We start from the raw sequence: 20,790 nt of genomic DNA on the forward strand, positions 1-20,790 counted from the left end.
CTTACATTCCTGTAGCTCAAACAGCAAAGCATGACATTAGCAATGGCAAGGTCATATGTTGGATTTCCAGTGAATGCATGAACCGATAAAATGCAAACCCTGAATGCACTATAAGTAGAATCATCTGCCAAATGCATAAACGTAAATGACTTACGGATGTTTTCTGTGTTTTCCTGCACAACGTCAGTTTTGAGCAGGTTGTCAGCGAGCACAAAAGCGCCCTGCTCTACGGTGTCCAGGAGCATGGTGGCGGCCCGGAGCTGTTCGCCGGTCGAGAGACCCATCCATGCCACCCGCGCCTGCGGCTGCAGAAGGTTGTTCACTGTTTCCACCATTGCCTGCAGTGGCAAAACAACATTAGCAGTCAGATGCAGCTAGCACATTGTTAAACCTGTCAACATCCTAAAAACTACTCACAAAATTAACATTTAGAAAGGTCTTTTGCTGGCTATTCAGCATTATTCAGCTAGCCAATTCAATATGAGGTCTGTCAGGACCAGTGTTGGGGGTAACACATTACAAGTAACATGAGTTATGCAATCAGATTACTTAGGGAAGTAATGCATTACTTTTAAATTTACAATAAAATATCTGAGTTACTTTTTCAAACAAGTAACACAAGTTACTTTGTTTTCACATTTATTGACTGCTTGGTCTCCTGTCCACATGTTGAGAGAAATCAGGAGAAAGTTCAGAGGTGATGTGTGTGGTGTGTGAACATGATGTTGTAGTTCTAGACTAAATGTGAACATGCATTTACTCATCTCACATGCACAAAACAGATTCACTATTCTTCAAAAGGAATAAAAACAGTAAAATGCGAACTCTGAATATAACACAACCTACAACACATTAATGATAAATTGCACAAATATACGTTATGCATTTAATCTCACTTTATTAACCAATGTCTTTGCTGCTGACCTTCGATGGTCCAATTCAACCATACTAATAAGCAAAATTACTTTAGATAAACATCCCATTTGTCTTTTATTTATTTATTTATTTATTTATTTTTGTTTGTTTTGTTTTAATTGCTGAAGATTGTTGTACTTTTTTCTCCTGCGTCCAATTCTTCTGCAATCCAGAATGGCAGAACAGCTAAAAAGCTTTGTTTGAGCTGCGCCTTCTACTGTAGAGAAGTGAATTTGCATTTCCTTCAGCCTGAGGCTTATTAATTTCACTTTGGTATGAAAGTGAAGATGCAGACTGTCACCAGATTACAGTAAGTTACTTCTCAGACATTCCAAGACCCAACATGTTCAGAAGGTAAAAACAAGAGATGACCTATGCCGACAGATGCCAACAAGGGGAACATAGGCCTACTGCTCCAACAAAACCCAACAAAGTGTCTGTTGTCGTATGTGGGTGCAGTGTGCATTGGCCTTTAAATATGCACTCAATTAACAGAAAAAAACATGCACTCAACTGTCACAGCTTTAATTACATCAGAGTGGGAGGGGCTATCAGGCTTCAATGTTGAATGACAAAATAACCTTACACCACATAGTGCATAGTATAAGTTCACAGTGTATAGGATGGTATTGGGACACAACTAATATACTTTTTGTCATCTGACACATAACAATGTTAATGAGATAAATCTTCCTGAACAATAAATGTACAGCAAAAAAAAAAAAAAAAACACTTCGGTAATGATTGGTCATGTCATTGAGATAAATGAGAATGTTAACAGACAACTTTCTCCAGGTATTATGTAGTAGATTTCCTTGGTTTTTGGAAAACCATTTGGTATTGCTTACAGTGGGTTTCATTCACTAATAATTACATGGATTATAAGCATTTCTCATGAAAAATGTCCGCCTAATTCACAACACAGGCATACACTCATGAATTTGTTCTTAACCTTGTTGTAATGTTAATGAATTTGGAGCATTCAAAACGAACAACCACATGGCCGAGGTTAGTAATTTGCATAAACATACCCCATCATCTCCATATAAGGGCTTTCCGCACAAACTTTTACAGACCCAACAGATTACAGACCAGCTGTACATATGCTTATCTGCATTTTTACGCAGAGGAACCTCACAGCTTGATCTATAATGCAGATTGTGTTACTATTTTCCTGTATATGATGGCATACAGTACAATATAAAGATGAAATATCTCAGTATAAAATTTCATCTTAACACGTTTATAACGCCACCCTGAGTATGTGGTTTTGTGAATGTCTGGTTTCTGTAGTTCCTAAATCTTTCCATAAATTCAGAACTAAATTTAATATGAAATGTATAGATGAATCATGTAGTGCATATGCACAATTAGTGAATGACTTGAAAAAATTAATTGATCAAAAGATGTGAACCTTCATTCCCATTGTACCATGTCCAAAACACTGGTAATAACATGACAGATGGTACAAAACACACACACACACACACACAGTCATTTAACACCTGCCTCTGGCTTTCTGCAATGCCGGATATCAAGTTGTTGAAAACACTAACCAATCCGACACTTCAACAACTGCTGCCTGTGAGTTTCGCAAGAAGTGGACGCTCTACAGAGAAAGAGCTCTTCACTAAAAGCTACAAATTCGGATGAGAAGACGGCACTACAGCTGTGGTCGATCATTCAGCCCTTTAATAATATTTAACCTCCATCATCAAAACCTCATCACTCGGCTTAACACCACTACCGCCAATTAAACATTTAAAATGCTACGGGCGAAAACTGCAACTGGAATGCTAATAAGGCAAAGCCTAAACATGTGCAGCGAATGACAGCTGGGAAACTTCAGTTTTGTCAGAATGACTGAAATCTATTGAAGGGGAAGGACAGAAAAGATGAAACAGAAGTTGAGGTTCAGGGAACCACTCGCAAACTTTCAAGAGATGCTGATTTGTGCTCACTTCAAAGAAGCTCCACGGCCAAGGCTAAAAGTCGACATCTGTGGAATTTTCAAGACATTTCATTTTCAATGCACTCGACTCGAGTGAACAGATAAGACAAAGCTCTTTATGGGAGGAGAGGTCCGGTATAATGCAGTTTACCGCACAAGGACCGAGTGAACCCTTCGGCTCTCAGGGCTTTTGATCAATAAAGTATGAAAGAGAATATTCCGATGCAGAGAAGGTAAACTTACAGGCAGAGCAGAAGGTGAATCGAGGCTTTTGTACGGGAATTGAGTGTGCATACTGTATGTGTGTTTATGTAATCAAGACATCAATGTCACACTCCGGAGAGTCAACACTCACACATAATAGTGCTAATGCTGAGAGAATGTCACCCAAACAACATGACACTTGTTGTTTTCTCACTCCAAACCTGAATCATCTTTCTCCCCTCACACAAAAGATGTTTTGAAGAATGTTTATGCTTAAATTGAATGCATTATTCACTGAAAATGTTGTGCTATGCTGCAGCTCTCAAATTGTTGTCACAATAGAGTGGTGCAGGTATTACATCAGTTTGTAGGCCAAAATGCAGAAGCGAGTTAGCATTTTAGCACTTCCGGTTCCATCGTCCTGATGTCAATGGGTTTTTTGAATGGAGTTTTGGTTAAATGGATGAAATAAGGTCTGTGGTGAACACAAGCTCAAGACACTTTCACGTTTCTTTCTACGACTTAAAACACATCATTATTACCCCACTTGTGATTTTTTGAAGCTGTTACGTGTCTTGAAAAAGGTGGTTGCTAACAAGTGGCTAAATGGGACTACAGAGGCTGTCGGGGAGATTAAACGTCATCACGGCGAAAAGGTAAACTCAGTCCACTTTTACAGCTTTGTTATGGTTATAATTGTGCTCTTATAAACTATTCTAACTCAAATGTTCTGGGAAAATGTTTTTAGATAAATAGTGAGGTAGTGGTCGGAATTCTAGTGGCGGTGACGTTGATGCCGAGCGACCGTGGTGTTTCGTTTATAGTCTACCTTTAGCTTTTTGCTTCTGGCGACTGTATTTAGGCTTCAAAATTTATTAAATATCTTGATGGACAAAAAGAGCAAGTATCATAAACTTTTGTTGATCAAAGAGCTTGTTTTTAGCAATGATCTAAAAGCCTATGGGAAAATCCTATTGGGTTTTTGTCGAGGGAACCAGCGTGATGCTAACTGCCGGTTGGCCTACAAAGTGTCGTCATACCTGCACCGCTCTATACCAAAATTTCAGTAGTCGGTACCAATTCAAACCCACCCCCTTTAACTATTTCAGTATTTTATCGACTTTTGACAACACTATAAACATTGGTGTTTGGTGTCATTAATGTACTGGTGCAAACGTCTCATTACGTTCTTCAAGCTTTTGCGTTGCTCGGAAGAAAAAAGTTCTGGGTCTTTTATTTTTTTCTTCTGAAAGTTGGCATTATGTGATGGAAATGACAAAATTCTTATTTTAGTATCATTTATATACTATTGTAGTTTTATTAATATTTTGAATTAGCATTTTTTAATTTTAGTTAATTCTTTTGTAATTTTGTCATTATTTGTCATTATTATTTTTTATATTACTATTTAGCTTTCTGTCATGTTTATGGACTTTCAGTTTGTCGTCATCGGTATTCTTTGTTCTCAGTTTGTCTGTCTTGACCTAATTTCTCAGTTCTTTTGATTAGTCATTTCGTTCACCTGTTGTCATAGCTTAGCTAATTGTTTGGTTCAGTTCAATGTCGATCATCGTAAATGTTAGTTGTGTTTATGTTACCTGCTACCTTCGAGTATTCGGGTGTCCTATTAAATTACTATTTTGTGAGATTTCTTGTTTCAAGACTCTTTGGATTCTAACCCGTGACAGTTTCATTTATTTTTATTTCATTTTAAGTTTTTATTTATTTTTATTTCCAGTTAGTAATTTAACTTGAACTAAAACGAAAATTTGAAATTTAATAATTATTATTTTTGTAATTTTTTTTTTTTTTCATCCAATTAATCTGAGAAATAATCGACAGATTAATCGATTATTTAAATAATCACTAGTTGCAGCCCTACAAAAATGTTTGGTAACAATTTGTTTTACAGTGTCCTTGTTACACATTGTTACGCACTTAATTACTGTTGTAATTATTAAAAATGTTCATAATTACAAGCAACTAATCCCAAACCAAATCCTATTCATAACCCTATAGTAAGTACATAGTTAATTTATATTACTCAGCACTTAAATGTACACTGTAACACGGACACCTTAAAATAAAGTGTAACCAAATGTTTTAATAGTTCTAGTTAACAACAATGACCTTGCGACAGAAATAACATCTTAAAGATTTCTGGGGGGAAATGGACAATGGTTAATTGCTAGCATTATATGTATCATAAAGACACGATTAAATCAGAATTTTCACACTTTTTATGACAAAGTCACAGCTTCATTGAGTAAAAGAAGACAGAATGTTCATTGGCTGAACTAATCCCGCAGAGTCACATGTTTCGGTGGCATGGAGAAGTTTGAGCCTTAAACGCATCTTTGTCATTACCGCACTAATCTACTGTTGCTCTCTGGGTATAAAGTAAAAAAAATGTCCTGTCAGTGCACCAGTGCTGATCTCTGTAATCCGTCGCAGCGCTGAACCGGCTCAGGCTATGAGTTTGGGCCGAACTGAACCACTCTATCTCATGGCTTACACAGGTTGGACCAGCCAATGTGAGCAGCTTACCACCTGACCCCAGATCATCAACAAACCCCCGGCGAGAACACAAGCAGATTACTCAATGATCCCAGGTCAGGCTGTCTGAGCTCAGGGGGAACGTAATCGCGCCAAGACACAAACTGCCAAATGCTCTCTAATTCCAATTTATGAATCATCATGAATCACATTGTGCACAACACAATAAATATTCATATAGCAAACATTTGGTGCTGATTGCAGGCTCACAATTAACTTAAACGTCTCAACTTCGAGAGCTCTATGCTAATGAGATGAATACATACGGATTGAGAGGAGTGAGAGAGATGCATTTGTGATGCAGATTAGCCTTTTAAAGGATTCTGGGAGGTAAATGTGTTAGCAGAACATTAGAAACAACTGTTAAACTGAGAACTTGATCTAACACAACAGATCGTTTGAATGAAAACGTCTTTTCTATGAGCTGCCAACATAATCTTTTTTTTTTTTAAAGCAGATTAACACAGAGAAAACAAAAACCATACCTATTAAAAAAAAAAAAAAAATGAATCACATTACAGTAACTATGTTTTTCACATTCTGAGAACTTAAAGGGGAAATATGCTTAAGTGTCATGAAAATAATGTGACAATATAAGAAATCTAAATGGTCCTAAAAATAAGCTGGATATAGGATCTTTAGTTCATTTTGACATTTCTTGACAGTTTTCCTGACAGGTTCACCCTTTTTCAGCAGCACACGTGTTTCTAAGGTCAGACATACTGAATCATCTCAGCAGCAGAGCAGAAGAAACCCTGCAAACTCCAACAACTCCTGTGTGTGTGTGTGTGTGTGTGTGTGTGTGTGTGTGTGTGTGTGTGTGTGTGTGTGTGTGTGTGTGTGTGTGTGTGTGTGTGTGTGTGTGTGTTTCAAAATCTGCTTGTGCTAATCTGGTGATTCTTCTCATACATACGAATGACTTCCAGACTGCATTATAACTGCATGTGTGTGTGGCTGATCACTCTGATAGTCATTAAAGGAAGAAAACTCATATTGTGTAATACAAGTTCTAATTTTAAAACAAATATTGCATGCTGCTTTGTGCATATAGATACCAGCTAGACTCATACTGCATTGTTTAAAAAAAAAAGAAAAAAAGAAGGAAATTGTGTGTGTGCGTAGCCTTTACAAGAAAATTCATATAGTGTTTTTTAATACATGTTCTTTATTTTATGCAGCTTTTATGTTGTGCATATAGACACTAGACCGACCCATAATGCCCCTTTTAAATGCCTTAGGAAATAAACTCCTTTAGTTTATGCAGTGTGTGTCTGTATGCATTTGCAATTGATCCTGGCAGACAGACAACACCGATCTTAGTAGCCTATAAAACAAGTGTGTCTGTCTCTCATACAGCATCACATTGGGATCAAGTAAGGTCACATTCATCTTTAAAACATCACATGCTGTTAAACACTGATTCTCCATTAAAGTCCATTTAATAACGACCGTGTGTCAAACCACAGCAGTAGGTTAAGTTGGATTTTCCAAGACACTGCAAAAAAAAGTGACTTTCCTTCTTAGTGTTTTTTGTCTTGTCTTCAAGCACAAAAACGTAAACATTACTAAATCATGGTACATTTACATGAGAAGCAAAATTACTTAAGATATTAAGGGCCCTATCTTACACCCGGCGCAATGCAGTGCCAAGCACGATGCAAGTGTTTTTTGCTAGTTTCAGCCTGACACAGTTATCATTTTCACGTCCTGCGCCACATTGTTTAAATAGCAAATGCATTTGCACCCACCTGTGCGGCCATGGGCGTGCTGGTCTGAAAAGAGGTGTGTTCTGGCACATTGTTGGCACATTGCTATTTTGAGGCAACAGAAATAGACTGTGCCATTGACCAACTGAAACCTGGTCTAAAGTCAATGGCGCAATGTTTTTTTTTGTTATTTAAAGAGTGTGTTAGTAATGTGCGCCTATAGGCGGGTCCACAACGGGCGTACACTCTGCTTATTACACACACAGGGATGCGCAGCAGCACACAAACATGCCAAATATTAAAAAATAAAAGGATTACAATGTAAAAGATTATTTTTGTGTACATAAATATATGGTGGAATCCGTAGATGGTCTGCTCGCTCGATTTAACCTTGCGCACGAGCAAATCCGTTTCTGCTCTGGAGACGCGTTCGGTCTTTCCACTATCTAATTCCTCCATGTAAATAGCGAATCCGCCATGGCGTCAGCGCAACTGGCATTTAAAGGGAATGGGAGATGAGACTCTTTATTGCACGTAAAGCCCAAAGCACACCCATTACTCATTAAGAGAATAGAGACAACCCTTTAGACTATGCACCGGGCGCGCCAGCCATTTTTCCCGTCGTTAAACTAGCAAACTTTTCGGACACGACCTAAGTGAACTTGTGCCATGCGCTTTAGACCATGCGTTTAGATCGTTAAAATAGGGCCAGAATTGAATTTGACTTAAAAAATCTGAATTGCGAGATGTAAACTCGCAATTGTGAGAAAAAAAAGTCCGAATTGTGAGATAAAAAGTCCCACCTACCTTTTTAATTTTATTTTTCTGTGGCGGAACTCAGATTCAGAGTCAGATTGTTGAGCGAGTGAAAATATATCTATGCTAAACTTATACCAAAGACTACTGGCTAATTAAATCTAAGAATTTACTAGCCAATGGCTAATGATGATAGACATTATTTAGTCGCCCAAAGTGAAGATTTAGTCGCATATATGCGAGTGATTTACTCGCATTGTAGAGGGTTGCCTTTTTTTAACCTTTTAATTATTGATGGAAATTGAATTCAAGTTTTGTTCAAGCATGCAAACCAAGTATGAAAACATCACACAAGCATGAATTCTGCACAATACATAGTACATGTTATTTATGTCAGAAAACATTGTACATACAAATCAGAAAGGCTTTTGTCTAAGTACTATAACAGATTCTAAGAATTTAATGAGTAAATCAAGAAGAATAGAGACAACCCTTTGCCTGATGATTCGGACACGACCTAAGCGTACTTGTGTCATGCGCTTTAGACCATGCGCTTAGATCGTTAAAATAGGGCCCTAAGTCTTGTTTTCTGAAAAAAAAATTATCAAAATTATGCAATGTTTATGTTTAAAACAAGAAATAAATTTAACAATTAAAAGTGAAAAGATAATTTTTCTGACCCCATTGGCAGATATTTTTCTTGTTTAACTTAAGCATAAATTTGCTTAATTGTGCGAATTTTGTGAATCAATGAATTAGCCGAGCACTTTTTTTTTTTCATATGCCCTCATAATCTTTAAATAAAACACTAAATGCCCTTCCTCCTTCAAACGACATCTGTTCTATTCGGAGGGTGGGACTAAATACCCTCCACATTTGAGTGCAAACTCCATTTAGCTAACAATGCCCAACTTTCTACGATCCAATCAATTCCCTAGGACGAAATCAAGTCCTGCCCTACATTTTTTCTCATTCCTGGAGCCGTTTCACTCAGATTTACGATGCAATAGAGGAAAAAAGCCTATCGCGACTTCCATTTCATGCCGATTTTAACACCTAACAGCAAGCTGTTGGGGCTCATGAATATTAATCACGTTATCGCATTCATCCACGATGATTTGCTGAAACGCAAACAATGAAAGGCGGACACTAGCAATAGGATTAGAGCTTGTGCATTAGTATCAGTCTAAGGTTTTAATGATATAAGCGCATAGTCTAAAGCGCACGGCGCAAGTGCACTTAGGTCGTGTCTGAATCCACTTTTGCTAGTTTAAAGACAGGAAAAATTATCAGCGCACCAAGCATATGGTCTAAAATGGTTGTCCCTATTTTCTTAATGAGTAATGGGTGTGTTTTGGGTGCAAAGTGCACAAAACCAATCCGAGTCTCATCTCCCATTCCCTTTAAAAGCCAGTTGCGCTCGAGCCACGGCGGATTCGCTATTTACATGGCGGAATTTGCAAGCGAAAAAGCTGAATGCTTCTCTAGCGAGGAAACGGATCTGTTCGTGCGCGAGGTTAAAGCGAGCATGCATACCATCTACGGGATAAACCGGATTCCACCATATCTTCAAGTACACAATAATAATCTCTTACATTGTAATCCTTTTATTTATTTTTTTATATTTGGCATGTTTGTGTGCTGCTGCGCATCCCTGTGTGTGTAATAAGCAGTGTGCGCGCGTTGTGTACCCGCCTATAGGCGCATATAACTAATGCGCTTTTTAAATAACAAAAAAATATTTATAAAAATGGCGCAGTCGATTTCAGTATCCTCAAAATAGCAACGCGCGAACAATGCGCCTGAACACACCCATGGGCGCACAGATTGGCGCAAATACATTTGCAATTTAAACAACGTGGCGCAGGACGTGAAAAATATAACTATGACGGGCTGAAACTAGCAGAAAACACTAACGTTGCGCATGTGTATGATAGGGGCCCAAAATCTTCTGCATGCATATGTGACCTGAATCACACATGTGAATGGATGCATACATTTATTGAAGTTTTGGATGCTGCTTTAATTATTTTCATTTTGATGAGAGCTTTAATCATGTTGTGCATGAGATCTGAAAAAAAAAAAAAAAAAAAAAAAAAAAAAATTATATATATATATATATATATATATATATATATATATATATATTTTTTTTTTTTTTTTTTTTTTTTTTTTTTTCTGACCATTGCAACAGAGGTGGCCAACAGGCTGGTCAGGGTTCAGTCCATCAATGTCAGGCATACATGAGAGCCTACAGACACTTCACATGTTCACATCATGGTTAAATCCCTCTCTGCACTGACGGTTACGTGTCTAAAATATAAGAGCTGTGTTAGGATGTATTTTTGATAATGTTTTTTCAGCACAGTCTAACACAGACATTCACTCATTCCAACAGGGTAAGGAATGACTTTATTAATGGCAGCAGAGAAAAGCACCTGCTTTGATACAGGTATGGCCAATTTCTTATTATAGCACATATACACAATGGCAATTCAAAGTGCTTTACTGGCAAATTGAAAAGTCGTGAAGAAAAAAGTCATCTCACACAATAATGCCAACATGATACATTGTCACTGATAAAAAAAAACAAAAAAAAACAAACAAAAAAAAACATTAAGAATCTGTGTGCATCTCTTTTTTTTCTCCCTACAATGACTACTCCAAAATTTTGATTACTTTACATTTTAATTGCAAAAGGAGAAATTGGTCTCCTTATAATTGCTTGGGAAAACATTATTCAACATTTCTCCTTTTGCAATCCTTATCATATGTGTATCATAATATGAGTATCATATCATAAAATCATATGGGTTTAGAACACAGTTTCTATATGATGGAACTTTCCATTTGAGTAGCTATTTAAGTGCAACAGAAAATAGTTGCTATGTACATATAAAATATATTTAGCAGATGCTTTTATCCAAAGCATAAGCAATTCATCAAATGGTCAACAATATTCACAGCATACAATTCCACATTTATTAGAAAGCTAAATAATGGTGAAAAAATTGAGAAATCTGTTCAGAACTACATTTTTATATTATAATAATAATCCCATATTCTAAATAGTAATTGAAATTGAAAAAGAAGGCTGTTGTTTGTGAACATACACACTGAGAAATATATAGAATAACCTTTAATACAATTTTCATCTTGACAGGCGGCAGTGCCTGCAAGAGCTTTCCAAGTGTATAAACATCTCTTTCCATCAGAACAACATCTGATGCAGCTCAGTTTGTTGTGGGTCGTTTATTGATCGTGAAAGGGCATCAATAGTTTAAACATCAAACTCATTTCCCCTTAGAAAAACACACTCTGTACTCGTGATATACACCGAGCTCGGTGAAGGGCTTTGGTTTCTGAACACCGCGCAAGAAATCTATTCTTAACTTCGGATCAGGTCGGTTATTGATCCATCACTGTTATTAATAAGTCAAACATTGCGCTGGTGCACGAAACAAATATAATAAAGAAAAAATAAATCTCTGCACTTCTCAGCTCTCAGTGGAAATACACTGGTCTTCTTGTCCAGAATTACTGTACTTTCTCTTCTACTGAGCAGTGAAAGCAAATCCATTGATTTACTCATTAAATTCTTAGAATCTGTTATAGTACTTAGACAAAAGCCTTTCTGATTTGTATGTACGATGTTTTCTGACATAAATAACATGTACTATGTATTGTGCAGAATTCATGCTTGTGTGATGTTTTCATACTTGGTTTGCTTGCTTGAACAAAACTTGAATTCAATTTCCATCAATAATTAAAAGGTTAAAAAAAGGCAACCCTCTACAATGCGAGTAAATCACTCGCATATATGCGACTAAATCTTCACTTTGGGCGACTAAATAATGTCTATCATCATTAGCCATTGGCTAGTAAATTCTTAGATTTAACTAGCCAGTAGTCTTTGGTATAAGTTTAGCATAGATATATTTTCACTCGCTCAACAATCTGACTCTGAATCTGAGTTCCGCCACAGAAAAATAAAATTAAAAAGGTAGGTGGGACTTTTTATCTCACAATTCAGACTTTTTTTTCTCACAATTGCGAGTTTACATCTCGCAATTCAGATTTTTTAAGTCAAATTCAATTCTGGCCCTATTTTAACGATCTAAGCACATGGTCTAAAGCGCATGGCACAAGTTCACTTAGGTCGTGTCCGAAAAGTTTGCTAGTTTAACGACGGGAAAAATGGCTGGCGCGCCCGGTGCATAGTCTAAAGGGTTGTCTCTATTCTCTTAATGAGTAATGGGTGTGCTTTGGGCTTTACGTGCAATAAAGAGTCTCATCTCCCATTCCCTTTAAATGCCAGTTGCGCTGACGCCATGGCGGATTCGCTATTTACATGGAGGAATTAGATAGTGGAAAGACCGAACGCGTCTCCAGAGCAGAAACGGATTTGCTCGTGCGCAAGGTTAAATCGAGCGAGGAGACCATCTACGGATTCCACCATATATTTATGTACACAAAAATAATCTTTTACATTGTAATCCTTTTATTTTTTAATATTTGGCATGTTTGTGTGCTGCTGCGCATCCCTGTGTGTGTAATAAGCAGAGTGTACGCCCGTTGTGGACCCGCCTATAGGCGCACATTACTAACACACTCTTTAAATAACAAAAAAAAAACATTGCGCCATTGACTTTAGACCAGGTTTCAGTTGGTCAATGGCACAGTCTATTTCTGTTGCCTCAAAATAGCAATGTGCCAACAATGTGCCAGAACACACCTCTTTTCAGACCAGCACGCCCATGGCCGCACAGATGGGCGCAAATGCATTTGCTATTTAAACAATGTGGCGCAGGACGTGAAAATGATAACTGTGTCAGGCTGAAACTAGCAAAAAACATGTGTGTCACGCCTTGCACTGCATTGCACCTGGTGTATGATAGGGCCCAAAATCTTCTGCATGCATATGTGACCTGAATCACACATGTGAATGGATGCATACATTTATTGAAGTTTTGGATGCAGCTTTAATTATTTTCATTATGATGAGAGCTTTAATCATGTTGTGCATGAGATCTGAAAAAAAAATAATAATAAAAAAAAATATATATATATATATATATATATATATATATATATATATATATTCTGACCACTGCAATTACGAGAAAAAACACACAATTAAGTTAAACAGAAATTTCAAAAGTTTTGTTTATTTGAAATAGAAATATTTTGTAACATAATAAATGACTTTGATCAATTTAATGTGTCCATGCTGAATAAAAGTATTAATTTCTTCTTATTACTCTCCACAAACTTTTGGACAGCATATGTGCAACTAAACATTGCAGTAGATGTGGCTTTTTGTCACTTTTTTTGCCAATTACTTTACAAAACAAACTGAATTCAAGATAAATAATCCTCACAGAGTGCCATGGCATACTGACTTTGCTAAAAACATTGTATATTTCGAGGTCACGCTTGCACACACATTGGCAAATGAGATTGGAGTGGTCTTACCTGCACATCATTGGCTTGAAAATGCTTGAAAATAACTACATTCTACAATCCCCCCAGTTATCAGTGAATTATATATGGGACACCACTAAATTTTACACCATCACTTCCACAAGTAATACTTAGAGTCCACCATACAGATTCGGATTTAAAATACAAGCTCTAATGTGAACGCAGCATTACTAAGTCATAAAGAAGAAGTAAGCAAGCAGCATCTTCAATAGCATCATGATCTTTGACATCTGAACTAACACGCAAAAAAACATCGCCTGCACTCGCCTCACACGTCACATTCAGGGTAAACTTCATCAATGTCATATGCTGAAGGCAGAAACCGCCACCTCTGATGGGTCAAGATAGTGGCTCAACAATCGTCAAGTGCATGCTGAGAAAGTTGACAATCACATGACCTGACGGGGGTGCAGGCAGCCCAAGCAAAAAGCTGCAGGCGACTTGATCTGAGACCAGCTGTGCTTTCTGAAACCTTCATGTCAATACAATATAAAATAACTTTTTTTTCTATATTGTAATATATTTACAAATTTAATTTATTCCTGTGATGTTAAAGCTGAATTTTCAGCATCATTACTCCAGTCTTCAGCGTCACATGATCCTTCAGAAATCATTATAATAGATGATTAGCTGCTCTAAAAACATTTATAATTATTATTATTATTATTATTATTAATGTTAAAAACAGTTCATTCTAACCTATAGCTTAAAAAAGTGACCTAGAGCTAAAACTAATTTACTTTAAAAGACAGTAAGTACAGCTGCTCTCGTTGATGCAAAAAAATAAATAAAAATGAAACCCACAAAACTATGGGTAATAATGAGGCCGTGAACAAAAGTACATTTTACTACAGCATTAGGTTAGTAATTGACTGATAACTGTTGATTAAGTTTGCTTAATTGTATTGAATGTGCACTTGTAGTGTACTTCAAATCTTAAAAGTACATTAAAAACTGTACTTGCAGATAATATAATATTAATTAAATAAAAGGCCACTTAAGTGTACTTGAAGAGACTGTTTTTAACACTTAAAGGGATAGTCCACCCAAAAATGAAAGATTGAAGTGTACTATTTTATAAACAACTAATTTTGTACTATGTATATTTTAGTTGTAATTCAATTGTAGTAAAGCATAACTTTAAGTGTACTAAATTGGACCAACTTCAAGTATACTTAGTATACTTTAAGTAAATGCCTGTGTAGGGACTCATTACATGCTTGATTAGAGATATTAAAGTGTACTTTATTTGTGTTACAAGTATACGAGTGTCTTCGAAACATACAAGCAATACACCATAAGTGTATTTATATATATATTTTCATTTTTTTCCAACTTTTATTAGGATAGGACAGTAACTAGACAGGAAGTGAGGTGGGAGAGCGAGAGGAGGGACATGATCAGGAAAGGTCCACAAGGCACATGTCGGCGCACATGCCCACGAGGCTATCATAGAGCGATATATCTGGGTAATAAGTATAGGCTCATTAATACATTTGGCTTATTCCAAATACTGCAAATTACATACTTTGTCTTCAATAACAAATGTACATTATTAGATAAATAAAACTTAGCTATACTTTGAACAAAATACTATTGTATACTATAATGTACTTTGAAAGTATACTTTCAATGCATTGTTACAATGATCATTTCCAGCACACAGTTAAAATATACCTAAAATATATTTTTTTATAAAGTGCAAATAAATACACTTTTAAAAAATAAACTGAATTTCCATTTCAAGTATATTTTTCTAAAATATATTTTTAGAAAATATACTAAAGTATTATTTTTAAATTATTTTATTATTAAATACAATTATTTTAAAGTGTTAAAAGTTTGGTATATTTAAAAGTATTGTGAAAATAGGTGGAATCATAATGCTAATATACTTTTAATATAATTAAAGATAGTACATTTTTTGCTAGTATATTTGCAATGTACTACTGAAAAAGGGAATATATTTCAAATACAATAAAGTATATTTTTTTCTCAATAGGGTACACTTTTAAAAAGTGCACTTTGCACTTAAAAAGTGCACTTTTACTTTAAAGTACATTTTAAATCATTATGTTTTAATCTTTTGTGGTGCTTTAAACAAGTACACTTATTTTGATGTGTTGATTAACATACTAAAGCACATTTAAAGTACTGATTATAATCATTTTAACTGTAGTGTGCATATTTTAAATGCACTGAACTGTAACTTCATCTTCAAAATTGTGTACTTAAAATATAGGCTATATTTAAATACATGACATACATGTTTCAGTAGAAAGTACATTAAAATATATTTTAGGTTACCATCAATGCTGTATATTCTACTGTACACTAATCATATTTCAAAGAAAATAGAATTATAAATTTACATATATAGATGTAATTTAAGTCCTAATTAAATGGGTCACAAAATCACTCTAAATGTCAATAACTGCATTTAATATAAATTTAAACTAAAATACATTTTCATTTATTTGCAATTAACATGCAATTATGTGTCAGAGTGTTAAGTATATTCATTTAAAGTATACGATTACCATAATAATTAATTGCATGCTACAGTGTACTTCTTTTTTTCAAATAGAAGTGTTTAAGAGTGTGTGGATTATTATGGGTAATTTGCAGAGGTGAAGTTGAAAATATGTCAAGGCCTCATTTGACAACAATATGACCTTACAAAAACATGGGGAACATGGCTTAAGTGCAAATGAAGAGAAATGCATGAGCTCAAACACACACAGTGGGATGGAAGCCACAGCAGATGTGATGAAAGTGGTATAAATATAAAGAGGAAAAATACCTGGACAAAATAGCGACATGAACGCTCCCTTTTCTGCAGCTGAAAACCCAAAGAAGACGAGTTGCTTTAGTATCAAGCAGAAAATTTGACACTCTCAAGGACTTTCACACCAAACACAACAAAGCATCTTCAAGCAAATAATCACTGGGTTGAACAAAAGCAAATTCTGTCCCATACTTGATGCAATCGAATGCACCTTTCTGTATTATTGAATGTGTTAAATGAATACAGAATCTGTGTTGATGTGCAAGTGAATTGTACAAAGTGAATGTTCACCCCCATTATGAATGGCTCCATGGGAATCTATAGTTTCTATCCTGTTCTATTTAAAGTGTCATTTGCGTTTGGTGTGAGAGAGGCTTTGAAAGCGCATCATTTACATAAATCACATCCTACTGAACCCAGAGGAAAAGATTAATCCACTTTTGCATGTATGAGACAGATCCAAAAACTTCAACATGTCAGAAATGGCCTGCTCAAAAGAGTGTCGTACACTGTAAGAAAAAAAATTAGTAGAAACATCTGTAGAGAAATTTACAGGAAAAACACTGTGAAAAATCAATACGGAAACCGCCTTCATAGTAATACTGAACACTGAACCCTATTTTTACAGACTTTTGGGCTGGTTACTGCTGTTTTGTTGGAGTATGTGACATTTTCGTTTTGATCAATTCTATATACATTATGCATTATAAATACGGTGCAACCGGACGTTTACAGTTCTCAACTATATTTTTATCAACTATATCTATTTATGCAACATAGCGGCTGACAGATCAAACACATCTTCCTTACATCTTCAGAACGTTCACATTTTTAACAAATAAGCGTATTGCATGACAAAGATTGCATCAGTCACCCCATTTGATTATGTACTTGTCCATACGAGTCAGTTGTGCGCTTTCAGAAAGAGCCCGCCCACACTCTCTTCTGATTGGCTGAGATTTGTGATTGATTTGTGATTTTGACACGTCTTGTTGTCATGTTGCGTCTGCCGCGGACAAACAAATCGCTTGTCATTAAAATCGTAACGCAACGTTTTTTTTTGCCCTGGTTGTCATTGATTTATTATAAATAATTCTATCTTCAGCAAGTTCTAAAAGAAAGAAAGAAAAAATAAATGATCTCCAATTGAATTACCTTTTATAACATTTCATTACATTTATAAATATTTATTTCAATAGATTATCAAAAATACATATTACTCTAAGGTTATGTAACATTTCCGTTCAAAAGTCTGGAGTCCTTTTTATTCATGCATTAAATTGATCAAAAGTGACAGTAAAGAAACTTATTAATAATTATTTTAATAAAATTACTTATTAATAAAATAATCCTTATAAAAAAGTATTACAGTTTACACAGAACTATGAAGCAGTACAACTGCTGAACAACATTGATAATAATCCATTTCTTGAGCAGCCAATCAGTATATTAGAATGATTTCTGACACTGAAGACTGTAGAGAGTAATGATGCAAAAAAATCACAGGAATAAATTACATTTTAAAATATATTCATATAGAAAACAGTTAATTTAAATTACCCCAAACTTTTGAACGGAAGTGAATAAAAAAAATTGGGACGAATTTCCAGCAAAATAATAATAATTATTATTATTTTTATCATTATTATTATGAAATACTGACATAATATATTTCACTCATGCCATGACACCCCTTCTGTCACCAATGAGAGCAAGACTCAAGGAAACCAAGCTCATTCCCAATCCCAGCATTCCATGTTTTTACATTTAGACAGGGTAAAAGGTTTTTAATCTGGTTTAGGCCGTCTTGAAGAACCGGGCCTTCAGTTTGACAGCTTCTGATTGTAGTTGTGATTGCGCACAAACTCTTCTCGTCCCCACATGAGTAAAGAGCAGCGAGGCCTGTGTGTGTGTGTGTTTGTAGTCCATTAATTATTGAGTCTCACAGAGGAAGAGCGAGGGATGGGAACAGATAAAAATAAATAGCAGGCAGGTTTGTCGTCCCATCTCTGCTGGTGCCCGAATGTTAATGCGGGATGATTCTGTGTGACGGCAGCCATCTTTAGCAGCACCTGTCTGAGATCACAAGTCTCCTGCAGATCAGCACATTACTTTCAGTCTTTAGCAGCTCCTGTTAGCGCATCCTCAGGTTCCCTACTCTGTAAAAGTATCTTGATCTTGCCTTTAGTGTTTCAAAGCTCTTTGGCTCGGCCCAATGTCGCAAAATCAAGGGATTTTCGACTGACAGTGTTTTAAAACATTTCGGCGCAGAGTTGCTGACTGTACGTCTGTAGCCTATCTTTACAATCTGAAAAGCACATGAAAGTAATGGATACCTGCCTGCCATGTTCTCATATGATAATTACAGTCATCCAGAGTGACATCCAGTTAGCATTTTGGAAATAACTATGTTTATATTTGGCAGGACAAACAAATAACGAGTCAAGAAGGAGATGCGTGTCGCATGAAAAGGTCAAGTCAAAAGCATTGCATTGTGCAATAATATTTTCAGCACAGTTTCTTTCGCTAATTTAGTAGTTAAACAAAGATTTGGCATAATTTGAATCGCTTACATATACTGCAGAAATAGCAAGAGTAGTATGTTAGTATGCCATTTTGAACATGGAGAATGATTATAAATACATGTCATTTGAATCCGTGTTGTTATTGTTAACTCAAACTATGAAAAATCATTTTGAAATAAATCTGAAATAAATATTAGATGAAAAAAATACAATTGCCTTGGTAACTAACTTAAATTAAATAAACTGAAATACTACAATTACTAAAACTGAAACTGAAATAAAAATAAGTTAACTAAATAAAAATAATAATACAACTGACAAAATCATGTAACAAAATTACTAAAAACAAACTAAAATTAAAATGAAAACTTAAAATACAAAAATATAATTCAAAATTTTAATAAACACCATATTAGTATATAAATAATACTAAAATATCACTAATTTCAACATTGAATAGTCAAAAAAAAAAAAAAAAACATTTTAATGAAATTCCATGCAATTAAAACTTAAAGTTTAAGTAAAATTACTAAAACTGAAATAAAATAAATAAATGCTAAATGACAATATATATATAAAAAAAATGACAATCATACAACAAAAATGATCAAAACAAAAATTAAAATTGAAAATATTAAAATAAAAGCTAATTAAAAATATGAATAAACACTATAATAGTATATGAAAAATACAAATTTAACACTGAATTCAACACTGAAAAGGATCAATAAGAATAGATGCATGTCATTAAAATGGCACAATTTAATATTTGTTTGTATCATATTGTTAGCTAAGTCTCAGAGTCTCTAATGTGCTTTTGTTCAATATTTTTGCACAAACCGCTGCTAGTGTTGTTAAGACGTAGTGGCAATAGATGGCTCACTAGATTCTGAACAGAGCTGATATTTAAATCAGTGATCTATGTATTGAAGCAGATGTTGGTTGAGTCTGAAGCTCTACCTCTGCGTTCACAGCAGCTTAAATCAACCAGCTGTGAAATTCAAAGGCAGATTGGGTTTAAAATTACCGCTTAGATTAATTAGCATGAAGGCGAGGGGAGTGTAACGGCCTCCGTCAAAAGGTGTGAGTGTGACGCACACTGATCACTGCTGCTGTGGAAAGTGAAGTTTGCAGAAATGTGGGTGGAAAGAAAGTGTGAATTTCACAGAAGATGCGTTAAAACAGGTGTCTGTGTTCCATGGTTGGGCTTCCCAATCTGAAAATTACAGCCAAGTTAATTAATTTTGAGCGTTCCTTTAGCGCAGACACTAGAGCCTGCCGCTAGAAGCACCAAGGTCTTGGGTTTGATTCCCAGGAAATGCATGAACTGATCAATGCATTTAGTGCATTGTAGTCACTTTGGATAAAAGTGTTTGCAAAACGCAAACAATTTAATTATAATTGTGTTATTTTACAGAAAACAATGGCAGTTCTGAGGATAGGGGCCTGGTCACTTCATGTGTTTTAAGACCAGGGGCCCTATCATACACTCGGCACAATGCGGGGCAACGCAAGTGTTTTTTGCTAGTTTTAGCCCGACGCAGTTATCATTTTCACGTCCTGCACCACGTTGTTTAAGGGGAGACACGGCAGGCAAAAGCATCGTTTTTTTTTTCACTGGTCAATTTTGAGATTTAGGACTATTTGTCTTCAATAACATGTCTTCTTTCAGACTTGTGGTGAAAAAAAGTCCAAAATACACATTTAGGTCTTTATTTTACTACACTTTGTCTATTTGCGCCTGTAGATTTCTCCTAAATTCAACAAAAGTTGGCGTTCTAAATCATCCCGCTGCTCCGCGATCGCTGTCTGCACCCTGTCATCACATATACCGTTGGAAAGCTCTCTCTCTCTCCTGTACAATGTTGTCGGATCCAAATATGGTAATTTCCTTTTTATCACCAA

At 35.5% G+C, this 20,790-nt stretch overlaps 1 protein-coding gene across 19 annotated transcripts in view; it reads right to left on the minus strand.

Annotated features, from left to right (window-relative positions):
• LOC307155720 (adhesion G protein-coupled receptor L3) overlaps positions 1-20,790 on the minus strand; it is a 324,537-nt gene that overhangs the window by 78,226 nt on the left and 225,521 nt on the right. For 18 of the 19 annotated variants that reach the window (XM_079866593.1, XM_079866603.1, XM_079866600.1 and 15 more), the window contains 2 exons: positions 16,376-16,414; positions 155-338 (listed from right to left, as the gene is read on the minus strand). In XM_079866593.1, the coding sequence (XP_079722719.1) occupies positions 155-338; positions 16,376-16,414 (223 nt within the window). The remainder of the gene's footprint in view (positions 1-154; positions 339-16,375; positions 16,415-20,790) is intronic. The other variant, XM_079866601.1, reaches the window with a different exon arrangement.

The sequence above is a fragment of the Squalius cephalus genome, assembly GCF_949319135.1.
Source record: "Squalius cephalus genome assembly, chromosome: 3".
In the NCBI taxonomy this organism is placed as follows: domain Eukaryota; kingdom Metazoa; phylum Chordata; class Actinopteri; order Cypriniformes; family Leuciscidae; genus Squalius; species Squalius cephalus.